This window comes from Chlamydotis macqueenii, chromosome 1, assembly GCF_036417535.1.
Source record: "Chlamydotis macqueenii isolate bChlMac1 chromosome 1, bChlMac1.mat, whole genome shotgun sequence".
NCBI classification, from domain to species: domain Eukaryota; kingdom Metazoa; phylum Chordata; class Aves; order Otidiformes; family Otididae; genus Chlamydotis; species Chlamydotis macqueenii.
The window spans coordinates 20,464,029-20,480,421 of NC_141556.1; the positions used below are offsets into that span (position 1 = coordinate 20,464,029).

The 16,393-nt window shown below is 39.4% G+C and overlaps 1 protein-coding gene across 1 annotated transcript; it reads right to left on the reverse strand.

Annotated features, from left to right (window-relative positions):
* Nucleotides 1-282: 282 nt before the first annotated feature.
* ALG12 (ALG12 alpha-1,6-mannosyltransferase) lies at nt 283-16,203 on the reverse strand. The gene is made up of 10 exons (XM_086746994.1): nt 16,123-16,203; nt 11,417-11,607; nt 11,137-11,269; nt 10,545-10,718; nt 8,988-9,182; nt 7,565-7,668; nt 6,855-7,078; nt 5,967-6,136; nt 5,692-5,767; nt 283-1,654 (listed from the first exon to the last, which is right to left on the reverse strand). The coding sequence occupies exons 2-10, from the start codon at nt 11,579-11,581 to the stop codon at nt 1,423-1,425; spliced, it is 1,473 nt and encodes a 490-aa protein (XP_086603120.1). The 5' UTR covers nt 11,582-11,607; nt 16,123-16,203; the 3' UTR covers nt 283-1,422.
* Nucleotides 16,204-16,393: the final 190 nt, after the last annotated feature.

A 16,393-nucleotide genomic window follows, 5' to 3' on the forward strand; every position in this document is an offset into this window, starting at 1 on the left:
ATAATACTTGAGTGATTTCAATTTCAAGAACAGCTAGAGACTGGACCAACAAGTTCTGCAGGTTGCCTTTGCCAGATCTGCTCACCATGAGGAAGCCTGAGCAACAGCAACAGCCACCCATGGGGGAGGCAGGCTCCACCCCACCAGATCAGTTCTTCTGATACATAATCAGGATAAAAAGAAAACATGGTCCTAAAAACTGAGATGTACATGCGTAAATAGTTCCTGAATGAAGCACACTTAAAGAGTAAAAAAAAAAAAAAAAAAACAACAACAAAAAAACACAAACCCCAAAACCTTTATTCAATAAGATTTTTTTACTCAAGTTTTCAGTTAGCAAGGTATAGTTTTCTGCCCACGATTATTTCAGCAATACTGATTTTTTACACTAATGGAGCTCCTGTCATATTACAACTGGGCCTAACCAAAATTGTAACTTTTTTCCCCTTAATTTAGCCCTTAACTTGTTCCATTCAGCAATCTAGGCAGACATTCTTAATAAAAACATCTAATAAAGAAGAGACTACAGAGCATGCTATCTTATTCTAGTTTCTAGAATGCAACACATGGCACATTAGATTATTCCTTTCCAAAGCGACTACTTAATAAAAAAAAAAAAAAAAAAAGGAAAATAGCACCTATCTTTTTAAACTGTATTCAAGTGAGTATTTTCATAGGTAAAGTTTTGCACTGCAAATTAAGATAATATCATTACAGCAGAAGAGGGAAACATAATTTTAAACATTCTTTTTCCTGTGAAATCCAAGTTGCTGCTTATTCATGAACTGTTGCAATAAAGTTAACCATCCTTTAATACTCAAATCTGTTATGAGACAGTGCTTGTCAAGAGGTTCAACTGCTTTTTAAGTTAATCTTTCACTTTAATTAGTTTGGTAGCCTACAGGGCACAATTAGGTATTGTGATGAAGCTACAATGAATATGGCTTTCCTATGTCGATAACATTATTACAGGCAATCTGACAACTCGGGGGTTACAATCCTGCAGACACATGAAGCAATACATCTTTGCACACATAGATTACATATCAAATTATTGCCATAGTACAAACTTGTTCCATTGTGTATCTTATATAGGACAATTAGGACATACCTGTGCTACATTATGAAAAAGCCAGCTACCTAAACCAAGAAGACAGGTTTTACTTAATACCACTTAACTTGTAGGTAGCCCCTCTCAAACGTACCCAACGATACAACTTCAGTATTTGAGTATATACTGACTAGGAGTGCATTGTAATATTTATATAAGAAATGGGACGGAGCTAAATACCAATTGGTACGAAGATTTTCCGTGCCTTTCCACAGAAGCTGAATTGCAGTGCTGGAATGATGATTTGCTGCTGTTTTAGATTATTCAGTCATCAGCAAAATTACATCAAAAGACTTACTTAAAATTCACAGTCAAGACGATAGAGGAAGTTTTTCCAACAGTACTAATTTTGGTTTCAAGTTTAAAGTAAAAGGAGGTAGTGCAGTAAGGTTCAACCCAATTTTACTGATGCCAGGTATATTTGCCAGTGACCTGTGGGTTGTCTTGTAATGTGATATTTGAAGAGGGTTTGTTTCCATCAGTATGTGTGTGTAAGAAAACATCAACTGGTCTCCTGGTTTAACATCTTCTCTTTTGTCATACCTGTAAAGAACAAAGAAAGCTTATTTACATTTCTCTCTTCACATATTAAACGTCTTCATTACCACAAGAGCATGTAGCATCCAAGATGAAACACAAAAAGAACTGTAACATTCTCAGTTATCTCTCTTGATCAAATCAACTAGTACTAGAGGAGGAAATAGTATTTCTGAAGAGTTTAGGGAGCCAGTCATTCCATGCAAGTCTTTCTGCTTCTATTGTGATATAAATCAGGACTCGTAGAAAATTGCTCACTAGGCCTGTATTTGAATTCTGTGTAGAAAGGACACCAAAACATAAGACTGTAGAAAACTGAATTTTTAAGTTTTACTCTACAAGTATTGCAGTTTGGATAAGTGTGTGTGTGTGTAGGGGGTTGTTTGCTTTTTTTTTGTTTGGGATTTTTATTGGTTTTGTTTGGGTTTTTTTTTTAATTAAATAAATGTTATGAGGCACTTCAGCAGAAACCTTTCTCTTCTGGTAGTCGCACATTAAAGTAGGAACCTCAGAGAATAGCAGGGAGAAGACTTCCTTGAACACTGTAGGAAAGAAAGAACAGCAAGGCAATTACAGTATTAACTTGGCACATGTTATTTCTGGGCTCAGTTCCCTCATCTGCTACATGTTTGGGCAGGTCACTTTGGGTCAGCTTTTATAAACCTATTTAGGTACCTAAATATATATAAATTATATGGGAAAAAATATAAAGAGTAACTAGTGAGTTCTAAAACTATTTAACATGTAACTTAGAGTTATTTCGGAAAAGGAGTTACATTCAATCTAGCTGTAGAGGGAATTTACAGGATGAGAATACAAGTAACTTAAGCGTTTGGCAGGGATGTGAAAAATCTAAGTTCAGCCACTCTCTGTCTGATCTAAGCCCACAACTGAAGTTTGTTATCTCAGAGAGCTGTATGAACCTCTCATTTTCTAGAAACTGAGATAGGTCTCCCTCACTGTCTTGTGAAGACACTGTTGAACTTTGCAATAGTTACTTATTCATTCACTGAAGAGAATTTATAGCCCAAGGGTTAGGATGCTTGTATTGGACAGGGTAGCCTGATGAGTCCTCAATCCAACAACTTCAAAGGGGAAAAATAAGATAAGGCCACCCCAAAACACTCCGTAGACCACTGTTAAGCATGCTTCCAAAAGTGTGAGACTTGGATTCAAATCTTTGCTCTATATCGCAGAAAAAAAAACATTCTACACTAATGCTGGGTAACAGTCCAGAAGACATAGGTTAAGACAGAGGTTACTTACCTTTAGTTTGTTTATGACAAGCCAGTCTTAGGCATCTAGCTATAAAAGACTGTCCATGCTCTGTAAACCAAGTGCAGAGCAGTGCCCAGTTCTTCACCCTTTCTGATGCCCTTTACTGTGAGCTGTTTTCTACCAACTCTTGGAGCTCCTTCCTATTCCTAGGCACCTGATTCCTCCCACGCATTTCACAAGCAACTGACTCAAGGCTGTGGCTTTTCTTACAGGCATGGACACTGGTAGTGGTGCAATCCCAACCCTTCATACTCTTAAATGCACCTAGGAGTAAGACCAGGCTGCATCTTTTGCCATGTATGCCTTTGCAGGACTGGCCTCTCATCTGCCTCATTTTTCTCTGAAAAACTAGAAACAATCTCAATTTATATTTTTACAACACTCTCTGACATAGCATAACATTTAATATATTTAAAGCAAGTACTCTACAGCAAACTAGAGGATTTGTGTGGATTGTTAACTAAAATTTTGGCAACCCAGAACAAACCCCAGGCTGCCAGAATCCAGAAGTGTCAATAAATACATTACAAAATGCAGAACCAGACTTTGCACACTGAAGAAGTGCTTTCTTCTTCTTAAAAAAAACAAACAAACAAAAAAAACACACCACCAAAAAACTCTTGCACCTGAATTTTATCCACTATTTCCAAAAAAGATCACAACACCACTTAAATTGGTACGTGCATCCAAACTGGCAGAAGGAATGGGATACTTCATAACAACTTTACCAACTACTAATTTTGCATTTCTTCATCAGCAGGTAAAAGGCCTTTCATCTGGTTGTAAACATTTCTGAATGTTATGATTTTTAAATACTTTAAGCTTACACAGCATATTCACTCCTGGTTCAAAGAGACTGCACTAATTGAAGACAAGATTTTAACACCTGTCCTCTGTAAGAATCTGCATCAAGCTTCTTTCAATCATCCTTTTAAGAAAAATAATGGATCACTTGCATTTTTCTTGAGGCAAATATATCTAATCTGAGCACGCCACTGAAAGCTGTTAACTTTAAGACTTTTATTTATGGATTGCAGTTATCCTGATGAATCATCAACCTTCATAGCCACTCCATCCATAAATCTGTTTTCACCTGAGGTATACAGTCTATGAAGATGGTAAATTAGTTTTCACCCATCTGAAAGGCTGTCACTGTCTCAGACAGAGAACAAATGGCAGCTGGTGCCACTACATTTTGCACTATTGTGCTGTCAGACAAAGTGCCAGTCCTGTGTATGATGCTCAGTTGTGGATTTTGCCTGTTTTTAAGTATGAAACTTTATGATTAACCAGTCCTGCCTTGAGGATTTTTTTTATGATGAGTAAAGACAAAAGTGAGCGAGACAAACTGCTCTGTAGCTGCAACACTATGAAACTTCCATCAGTGACAGTGATATTATTTGTTCACCTTCCAATCCCACTACACTACAGCCTTGCAAGCCCAAAACAATATAAAACGCACCACCCCTAAAAGCCCATTGAAATTAAGCATTGTATTTAGAGAGCAGAGTGGTATTCAGAGTAGTGTGCGTATTTAAGTACATTCAAAAACCAAATATTAGAACATTTTAACTACCATGAATGTTATATTACTTGTATTCTAATAGTTTAATGTCTCTTCCTGACTGTTCATGGCTTAAGACTCTCTCTAGATTGAACGTGCAAAAAACAATTTGAAATAAACACTGGATTGGTAACCGTGAAGGCAATTCAGCTTTCAATTGTCTGTACCAGCACAATACTATGACAGAGCACAGAAATAAGGCATAGCAAGCTTGATGATTTTTATAATTGTCCCAGAAGCATACTTTTCCCTTCTTGCTCTTTACTTCCAAAATACTTTTATCTCTAAACATACCAATAATTAAATTATGTTTGTTCACCTGATCCTGACAACTGTAACTGGGGAAAAAGAAGTCCATGCTCAGAGTACTACTTAAACTAAAATATGTTTGTATTGCTTTTGTTTTGTGCAAGTAAGAAGTGAGGCTTTGTGTCACTTTCTGCTGAATCATTTTCATTGAGATGACATTTTACACTAGAAACCTACACTTCAGCTGAAGAACTAGGCCTAAGAATCAGAAAGGTGCATTTTTTTTAGTCTGCATCCTGAAAAGCAACCACTGTCATCCCACAAATACCTCCTACTATTCATATCAATATTCTGATTCTTAAAACTGTTTGTATATCACTGCTGGTCGTGGTAACAGAGCACTCAACTGCTTTCTCTGAGAGCTAATTAATGTCACCAATAGTCCACAACAGCAGCTTCAATTCCATCTACATGAAGGATGCTCCACACAAAAATAGACTTTGAATATTAACACACAGACAAACATAACATTTCAGCATATCACTCAAAACCAAACAAAATGAGAAGATAACCCCATATTATACACATTGTTCTGCCAAGAGCAGAAAAGTGTTAATCTACAGCTCTGTTTTACAAGATTTAGTGGGACACCAAACGTAGCAGCATTAAAGATACTGGTGTTTTAGTAAGCTACCAATTTTCTGCGCTGTTTCTGATGCTATTTAGGCAAACCAGAACCAACCAAGTCAATTTTAAAATGTTGCAGTGCTCTATTTCTGAAATGCAACACTGCACACATCAGAATTCTTTGCAAGATTCACATAGTTCTTGACCTGGCTTAATAAACAGGCTGTAGCAGAAACCGTATCTGAGATGCTTGCCACTGTGCATATATAAAAACCAAAAAAGCAGGCTCCCATCTTTAGATTAAAGTACCTCGTTCATAACATACCTCCAATCTGAATTGATTTCTAGAAACCGAGAAACTCCTGTTTGTGCTGCAGCCACATCAATATGAACAGAGACATCTAGATAAATAAAGAAAACAAAATACAGTTTCAAAATTCTTCTAAGAACACTCTGATTAATACATTAACAAAATAGTAACAGAAATGATGCATGGAAATAGTGTGAAGAAGTAATATCCGATACATGTAAAAGATAATACTAGCAAAAAACCCCTGCGATTGAAATTAGGCGAACATACCTCAAACCAGCTTTACATACCTGCTGTTGAAGGTACCAACTCATGCAGCTTCTGAATTGCTACTCCTCCAGGATAATTGAAATGTGAAACATATAAAGATGTTCCTGAATAAGCAGCATTAACTAGAAGATGCATTATAACAAAGAAAGATCCAAGTTTGTACAGCCAGGATTTCCGGTAGTTATTCAGACTGTTGAGGGAGGAAAACATGAGTAAGAATAAACCGCTATTTTTCTTTCATACTGGTCATTGACTACTGTGACAGAACTTTTGTAAAAACTCCACTGCTAGATAATAAAAAGATTAATGCAAGCTTTATGACAATCATGTGTATGGAATGCATTTATTATCCATTTCTAAAAGACTAGCTTCTAGTGACATTTAAATTAGAATATTCTCATTAGTAAAGCTAATACAAGCTCATCAATAAAGCTAAGTATTTCTGTGTTTAAAACCTTTAGCTATGAATGTATTGTCTTTCAAAGTTGTTCAGAGTTTAACTTCAATTTGTTTACTCAACATATCCCAGTTTATCCACTTAATACAAACCTAATGTTTCAGGAGCCTCACCTGTGTATTAAACTACCTTCTAAGTTAAGTTATATTACCAACACAGTAGTACACTGGAATGTGTCTTTTTCTCTGGTGGATAAAATAAACCGAATTGTAACAGCATAACAGTAAAACCAGGGCTCTAATCTCAACTCTGCCCCAGACTTGCCAAATGGTCCTGTCAAATCATTTAACTTCTCTTTATCTCCACTTCCCTCATTAGTCAAATGGGTACAATGATACAAACCTCCCTTCTACTGCATATGAAGATCTCAAGATGATAAGTGCATAAAAATAGTAACAATAGTTTTGTTTTTCTTTTGCATTTTCAGAAAAAAAAAAAAAATTGAACTTACATTCGTGAGCACATTTTAGCAGCCACTATGTTGAAGACAGGGAAAGTATATATGATAAAACGCAGCTCTTTGTGTGGGAGAAACGAATACAAGAAAATAAAGCCCAGTGCTGGCAAAAGTAATATCCGAGTTCTCTTTTCTGTTACACCTAAAGGTACAAATATAATGCTGCATCCCAAAGCACGAGGGAGGGCTGAATAGAAATACCACAAGAATGGGGAAGTCTTCAAGGTGAAAACGAGAGTTAAGGATGCTTTCACTGCTAACAAGTAAAGTAACTGTTCTTTACAGTAGTACACACAAATTTTGCAAATATGCAGTATACTTTTTGTAATCACATTCTTCCAGGCATTTGGTTTCCTGCCTTACCCTTTGAGAAATAAAAGCAGTTGCCTAACTACATTCACATCACCCAACAGAGGCACATCAAATGGCACTAATGATGGGCAACACAAAAAACCAAGGGAAAGAAGCTTGGCTTTACATTGGTAGAACACAAAGAAGCAAGAAGGAATAGTCAGCAGAGGAAAGCTAAAATTTACAGAAAGATATAAGAAACCGACATTGTCTTATAAGCTTCAAATAACGAAATACAGGATGAAAAGTAGAATTTAACACCATAACTGAGCCTCGGGAATAGGTTACATCGAATCTTTGCTTTGGCTGATAGTGTTCAATAGATTTTTTTCCCTGGACACTTCAAAGGATACTCCCCAGTTGGAACTTTTGTTTAAAATTGTGTTATACCAGAGCACTTTCCCCTCAGGCCACACAAGTTGCCTCCAAAACAGAGAATCCACAGCAACTGTTAGCCCTAAAAGAATTAAAGAAATACAAATCTGTGTGAATTAAAAACTAGAGAAAAGCAAACTAGCACATCCAAATTGCACATTTACTGACGAGATCAACATAAACTGGAAGATGCATTGTAAGCCTCATCCAAAGCCACAGAGAAGACTGAATCTGTCTGGCAGCGGAAATGCAGGGGAGGGAGGCACTTAATAGAAGTCTCAACAGAAGCATGTCAGACAGGAATCTGATTGAGATTCGCCCCACTCCAACCCCAGGTGTGAAAAGCAGTGGTTTAATTAAAGTTTGTTTTGAAAGAATATTAGAGCATTAAATGTAATGAATGGTAAGAAACCCAGGTTAACTTCAAATAGTACTAAATGATTTTTATTGTAAAGCTGGTAAGTTATGAAAAACAATCTCCAGAAGTTTGCTACTGTTTATTAGATGAGATGGAAGAAGGAGGGTAAAGGACAAAAGGCAAAAAGACAGAGGAGAGCTGTAAATCCATCAGCCCCATCTCCTCCACTCAGCTTTATGAAAACTGCTCTGGTATTTAAGAAGTTTGGCCAGAGAGGGAGTGAGAGTACCAGTGACTAATTCCCACTGGATGTCCAAACTCTTATGCTGTGAAGTGCCTCCAAATGTATATGATACACTGTTTCTACTGTCCACCCTGTGAAAGGGACAGCACACTACCAGAGGTCATCATCAGGCATCTGACAACAACATTTTTAATTAGGTAGGCTGGCCGAGAAGCTTTGAGCACTTATGTGCATATGCATGGGCCTTCTATGGATAGGTAGAGACAAGGGGATTTTTCAACCTCTCTAGCATGGATAATCACTTAGGCTACTAAAATTAATGTAATAAAGAAACACAACTGAACTGTGATTCTCCCCAGAGCCCTCTTGCTTGGTATCCCTGTTTGTCACATGGTTCTATTTTATCCTAGGATTCAGCTTATCGTCATGGCAATAGATACTACAACTGATAATGCACGTGTAGCTACAGCCCGATACTAATTACACTAAAGTCAGCTTGCACATCTAAGCCCTTTTAAGATCAGAACATTGTACTGTAAGCATCTAAAGGCAGGCGTCACAGTATCTTTCTACTGCTCTGTGCACTACTATTTCCTCATATGGAAATTTTCAAAGAAATAAATCACCTTGTCATATTACTAGCAAATGGAATCAGACAAAACAAAAAAAAAAAAAAAAAAGGAAAAGAAAAACAAAAACAAAAGCAAAGTCCTAAGGGCCAGATCACCAGAGAAATCAGTCAAATCTCCAGACTTGTGTTGCATTTAGTATGTGGCACTTGTTTTTTCCAAGCACTTACCCAACCAAAAAATTCCAGCAGGAACAGCATGGGAAAGCACCTTGAAAACTGAGATTCTTTTAGTTAATAATGTCACCAGGAGCATGAGGCCTAAGAATATGCAGAGCTCTGATCTGAAGACTATAATTGCCAAAGCTGAGAACCAAATGAATGGCCTTTGCTTTTGCTGTATCCAAAACGTCAATGCCAGGAGCACTGCAAAAATAAATAAAACAGGCTGTCTGACATGCTGAACTATGTTTTCTAAAAGACAACACTTTTCTCAATGCTAGCATCTCATTCCTCTAACTTCCCACCAAACCTCTCTTGGTCTTCCTACCATTTCTAGTCCAAAAATTCTTCCTCTGTTAGAGAAATGTAATTTGGAATAACACACAACTTTCCGCTGCTGATGTTTGAAGTAATTAGGAAAAGTATAACCACAGAAGGAACACATGGGAACTCTTCCTAGACAGCATATTTAACAGCTTGGGGGGGAGGTGGAGAGAAAAATAAACTTCAGGGAGTACTAAAAGCCTTTCAAACTACAATTCATAATTATTGTTGCTCAGTATCAGCTGAAGAGTTAGTTTATTCTCTTGGCTGAGTCTATCCTGTATTCATGGTAACAGCAACCTATTTCAAATACGAAAACGAGACTACAGACTGCCACTCAAGGAGAAAGAACTATGAATCCACTGTGTGGTTAGCTGGAGATACACTGTATCTCTACAGACCAAGGTGCCTCTACTTTTGCACAGTTTAAATCACATGATAACACTGACTATGTAGCAAAGGGGTCATGATCCTGAGGAAAATGTCTGACATATTAATAGTATAAAACCATGAAACAACTTGTATTTTTTAATACTTGCACAAATTATCTGAGTAGTTTATTACTATGCGGTGTTCATCTGACAATTCGACTGTTTTTTGTTTTGTTTTTCAGTTCTCTTCTATACAGGTTCTTACACCAACCTCATGATCTTATTAGTTGAACAACCTGCACTGAAGCATTAAGTGACTCAGCTAATATCTGTCAGATGCGGTTAATCTTCCCTCTCATCATCTCTGGGGAAAAACTGTACGTGTAGAGTAAGATTTTGACGTTGATTTTTTTCCCCTTTACTTTCAGTGTACAAACTGCTACATTTGTAGATAACTCCAGAGAGGAAGGTGGAAATGTTGTGGTGGGAGTTTGTTCTACAGTCTCATGAGAAAGCTGCTTCCTGTGTAGACTAAGTTCACAGATTTTTTTCTGAACTGCAGGTGTACCTGCTGCCTTTTCAATAGCTCTATGTTTTACGCATCAGGTATGTGTACTCAAACCTCTAGTTAATCAAAGCCATCTGACAAACTCCACATATACTCAGATTCAATAAGACTTGATTCAAGTCATTGTAAGCATATATGGTTAAAAAAAAAGAAATCACAACTGCTTACGTTTTCTAATTTTGTTATCAGACAATTTAACAAAGCACATATATTAATTTGGTCTGACCACACATTTTCTGTGCTTTAACTATTTATACATTTGAGTATTATTCCTATGCAAATTATTCCTATGCAAATACTTACCAAAAGGAAGTGCAAACACATTAGGGAGGGTTCGTGTACAGTAAAACATCAAATGAAACTGAGTAACAGTGATGAGACAGAAGATTGTTGATGTAGTTGCTCCAAACTGCTTTCTAACTTCTTTTTGCAACTTCCATAATGTGTAAATGACGCTGAGCCCCAAGCTTCCTCGGACTATCAGAAGAATAAAAATGGGAAACGAGTAATCAGAGTACCTCAATTAGTTTATCTACTTCAATCCACTTTTAACTTGTCTGATACTTTTGCACAAAGGTTAATGCTTCTACACCCAAGTTAAACAATATTTTCTGAAGCGTACATGGAAGTACACATGGGAGTGTATTCTCTGAAGACACTTGCTTTTTCTACACTGTCTGACATTTGTTAGCGCAGACTTTCTCTGTGCTGTTAGTTACCCCAAAGAGAGGGTGGAACTACCATGCTGGCACTAAGTACCTACAGTTTGCAAAATCTCTCATTAAGGAAAGGAATATCAGATTTTAACCATTGATTCAAACACTGAACATTACAACGTCACCCATTAGTCCAGTAGTAAAAACATCTCTATTCTGACGATTTGAAGTTCTCATACCTATCAGCTGAGAGTAAAACTTGGACACTCTTAGCACAGAAAGTACATATATAGCTGGGCTAGAAAGAGCAGCGATAAAAATTGGTCCAAGGAACGTTCTTGGGACAACTCCAGGAAATTCATGATGATCATACTGCAAAAAGGAAAATCTAAGTGAGATAGGCACATCAGAAACAAATGAAAACTGAGATAAATCATATTCATGTATCATTTATCCTATATAGCAGAGAATTGCAATCTTTAACAGTGTCCAAGAAAGAACACCTTTCTTCCCATTTACCTTATCCAAATCCAGTTGGTGGTACACCACATCATGGATAGCTTGTAGGTTAAAGCTTTCCTCCACTTTTGTAAAAGGACAGACAGTTAAATGAACAAAGGCCACAACAATAATCAGCAGCAGCAATGGGAATGACCGCCCACTCGAGCTCCTCTTCTGAGCCATCTTGGATTCAAAATTCACATAAAAGTCTATTAAACAGAAAATTAAAAGACAATACATTAATAAGGCGGCATGAAGCGTACAAACAGAAAGGGAGATTGATAATGCAAGTAGCGTAAAAGTTTAAACAAAGACTAATAAATCAAATAATCCACCCAATTTTTTTTTAATACATACAGTGAATTGAATAGATAGCCAAAAACATATTCAGGCAGCATTTCAGGATTTATGCCACCTTCCGTGAATGCAAAGGTTTTCGTTTTCACCTAAAAAAACTCAGACAACACAGACCCTATTTAAGAAAGTATTTCCCTTTGCATTCCATACTGCCATCACTGCTGAGAGTGCCACCTCAATTATGTCTGTGTTTTGTGGCAGAGAAAGCTTTGTAATTTACTCTCACTTTAATCAGATACTGGATTTACATGAACATACTCTCTCGTTTGTCTAGGACTAGTGGGAGACAAACCATAAGGACAAGAAATTGCTCAGAACAGAGTACTTTGATCTTCTCAGTTTGCCAGCAAATAGGTCTGGACTTAGCGAGTGAAGGACAAAACCCCTTCGGCACCCACACCACGTGTCATTATGTTGTGAAATAGTCGGAACCCCATCCTTCGCACTGCTACCCAGAAATGAAGACCATCTCTCCCTAGCGCTTAGTTTCGCAACGCTGTACTGAGCCATTCTTATGGTAGTATTTATGATGTATTTTATCGTGATGATAAAATCATGTGTCCAGGTGATGACAGGGTAAATAAGCATAGGTATTGTCATGGGTAAACAGTTCATCTTTTCTGGTTTCAGATTATAAGCCCGTTTAAAAAGTTATTTTCCATGACAATTTCCAGCAAAAACATGGCAATCTATTTAATGTTCTTTTAAATTAAGCTTCCCATTTTTTATAAATTTACAATTTAATAAAATACAAGATATTTTGGTTATTGTTATTAATGTTCTGTTCTCACAGAAACAAAACTCCAAAAATAGCACCTTTAAGGTACAAGTGAGGCTTTTGTTTTCTCCTGTGTTTTGGTCTAATTATGACCACCAAACAGATCTAAAATAGCTGGCAAATTTGCTAGGATCACTTAGCAACTGCCTTCTAGAGTTACCTTTTCCTGAATTGATGTTTGTCCTGCTCATTAGTAAAAATAAAGAGTGTGCTAATGTTCCTTATTTTCACAGCTAACACCAAGAAATCTTGACATTTGTGTGCTTCCTGTAAATCGCATATATCTGTATATTATTGTGCACCTCTCACTGACTGCATCTCTTTTTCTCATGATTGCTGCTGTTATAGACTGTAACTCAGCTCTGACCCTGGGCTCAAACACAGAGAGTTCTGTGGTAGGTCCTTAAAATTTTTGGCTTGTTTTGCAATGTTAAGAGCATAAATAAACACAACACCCCAGGAAGTAGGAAGAAGTCTTTTTAGCCTGTGCCTAGTGTTACTTCTTTACAAAGATGGATAAAAATGGGTTACGCTATGACAGAATCCTTCTTCTACAGCAGTCATATAAGAGGTATGGGATTGACATCAGGAGCACTTCAAAAAGTGTTTGGCAAGAATGAAGCCTCTGCACAGGGCAATTTATCTTGCACAAATTCTTGTCTCTAGAAAGCTCTCTTGCAGAATTCTTCCAATACAGAGGCACCTCATGATTCTGGCCAAATTTACCCGAGAGAAAAACAGACACTGAAAGATCAATCCACCACTGCATATAGCAATACGAGCATACGCGCAGTTTGTGTCTCATGTGAAGCAGCATGTAATACACCAGCAAGGTAGGTATTCCTCACTCCCAATTCACAGCTTCTTACTATTTCAGATATTTTAGGACCCAACGAATCCTTGTAAAAGGACCCAAGTGCCAAGCAGCTCTATTTTTCCCTTCTTAACTATATAATTGTGTAATAAAAAGATGTTACTTTCACCTACAAATACTGCAGTCATTATACTCTGACCACTATACTGTATAGCCTACTCCTGATATCTTTAGCTGATCACCATGTGAATAATCAGTCCCCAGTTTCCTAAATCATCAGAATGACAGTGAAGCTACATATCCCATACACATTTATCACAAGGCTTTTTTTTAATCCTGTTGACTCCAATTCTTTCGCATGCCTGAAGAAAGTAAGCTTGCCAGCATGCTTATACATTTTGAAGATAATTATATGCATTATATGTACTGAGATTCCCTGAAGGGAAACACGCTAGAAGAGAAAAAAAAAAAACCAAAGTACAAAGACAACATCTAGGTTTCTGAGATAAAGCCTAATAAATTTAGTGGTCTTGTCAAGACTCAAGATAACTTGCTCTGTTGAAAATTGATGCTGACAAACCTCAAAATTCAAATGGAATTTACCAAGAAAGGCAGACACTGAACTTGATGTTTAAAATAAATTTGCTATATAAAGGCAAAATACTTGCAATTACAGGTTTTATTTTTAAATGCCAAAACCACAGAAACAGATTTTCACTTAATAAAATATTTTAATAATGAAGGTTAAAGGAATATCATTAGCAAACACAAATAGTTTTATCCATCAGACCTGTACAACATAGTCACATTGACTCCCACTCAAAAGTCTACACCAGGACTGAATCATAGAAGAGCAGAGATTTTCAACACAAAGAATTCATCCCTTCCTGGGATTAAACTGGCTGAAAATAAATTGTTTTCTTACAGTAAAAAAAAAAATGCTGAAAGACTTTCATCAAAAAAGGTTTATTCTTTTTCTATACTTCTTCTGTGGAAGTGTCATTAGTTCCAATAACAGACTTTTTACTCTTCCCATGAAAAATCTACCATACTTAGCTCAATTCTGTTTTTCAGACACTTTTCCGTATAAATATGTGAAGAGTTTGGCAGCCAAACTGCATGTTGAATCTGTCTACAGAGACTGCATTTCACTCCCTCACACAGTCTGTACGGAGGCATCTAAACAGAACCACCATGAGCATCCCACCATAAGGTCCTCCCTTTTTGGCTTAATCTAGCTTTGGTAAAACCTATGTTGTATTATCTTCAATTTTCATGGTTTTTTTTTCTTTCCCTCTATGCTTTAATAGCTCTTCCAGCTTTGCTCTAAAGCTAACTAACAACTGAGATCAGACTTAAACCCTGTACTTGCTGGGATTGCTTTTTCTTCTTTTCTAAGAAGAAATACAACAGTTGCTATCCTTATATACATTTCCTCATGAGTTTTAGGATTGGTAAACAAAAAAAAAAAAGTTAAGACAAAAAAAGAGAAGAGAAAGTTGAGGCAGGAAATTAAGTTGGAGACAGCACCAGCTATGAAGGTACGACAAAGCTATGTAGAAAATGCAGCCAGCAGGGTGAAGGAGCTGATTCTGCCTCTCTGCTCTGGTGAGATCCCATCTGAAGTACTGCATCCAGCTCTGGAGCCCTCGACATAAGAAGGACATGCACCTGTTGGAACAAGTCCAGAGGAGAGCTGGAGCACCTCTCCTATGAGGACAGGCTGAGAGAATTGGGGTTGTTCAGCCTGGAGAAGAGAAGGTTCCAGGGAGACCTTATAGCGGCCTTTTGCTACTAAGCAGTCTTATAAGAAAGAAAGGAAGAAACTTTTTATTGACCCTGTTGTGACAGGACAAGGAATAATAGTTTTAAAATAGAGGGAGGTAGATTTAGACTGAACATAAGGAAAAAAAAATGTTTACAATGAGGGTGATGGAACGCTGGCACAGGTTGCCCAGAGAGATGGTAGATGCCCCATCCCTGGAGACGCTGGAGATGTCCCCGCTCCTTGCAGGGGGTGGGACTAGATGACCTTTAAAGGTCCCTTCCAACCCAAACCATTCTATGATTCTAAAACGTCACTTTTCGGACCGGGTTAGAAACACACAGAACGCTCTCGATGGAAAAAAAAAAAAATCCAAAGCAACGCCCCCCTCCCCCAATCCTCAAGCCCGCCTCCGGTCCCCTCCAGCGGCGGCCCCGGGAGGAAAGAGAGACGGACACCCACCCACCCCCACCCCGGGCCGGCGGGTCCCCACGGGCAGCGCTGCCGCCGCCCTCACCCGCAGCCAACGGACGTGCGACGCCGGACCCGCCGAGCTCACAACCCCGGCAAGGCCGCACCACCGCCCCCCCAGCAACGCGCTGCGGGGCGGATCCGGAGCCACCCCGCTTCAGCCCGCTCCAGGGCGAGACCGCGACATCCCCCGCCGCTTCCCAAATCCCTGCCACCGGCTCCGAGGCCGCAGAGCAGCCCTGCGGCAGGGGCCCGCCCGCTGACAGGCGCCGCGTGTACCCCCTCAGGAGCCCGGCTCTGCCCCGCTCCCTCCCGCCACGCCGCAGCTACCGCCAGGAGGCCGGGTGCGGGGACCACGCTCTGACCCGATTGCAGCCGGGCTGCGGCGAAGGAGCGGGCCGTTGGCAGCCTCCCCGCTCCCCCGCACGCACGCACTCGCTCGCTCGCTCACAGGACCGTTACCTCCCGCCGCTCGCTCCCCTCCCCGCCCTACCCCTCCCACGGGCGTAGCGCCGCGCCCCGGCCCGGCCCTCACTCACCGCCCGGGCGTCCACGTGGCCGCCCCGCAGAGGGCGCCGGCAGGAGGGGGCTGGCAGCGGGAGGCGGGGGGGAGGCAGCCGCGTGCCCACGTGACCGCCTCTCCGGCCAGCCATATTGGGTGAGGGCAGAGCACGCCTCCAGGCCGCAAAAGGGCTCCGAGTCGGCTGCCAAATACAAATGGCGGACGGACCTGAAGCCCCTACGGAGCTCGTGCCTGCCCATTCTCGTGATGGCGGCGGCGCGCGAGGCCGATCGGCATTGCTTCCCCAG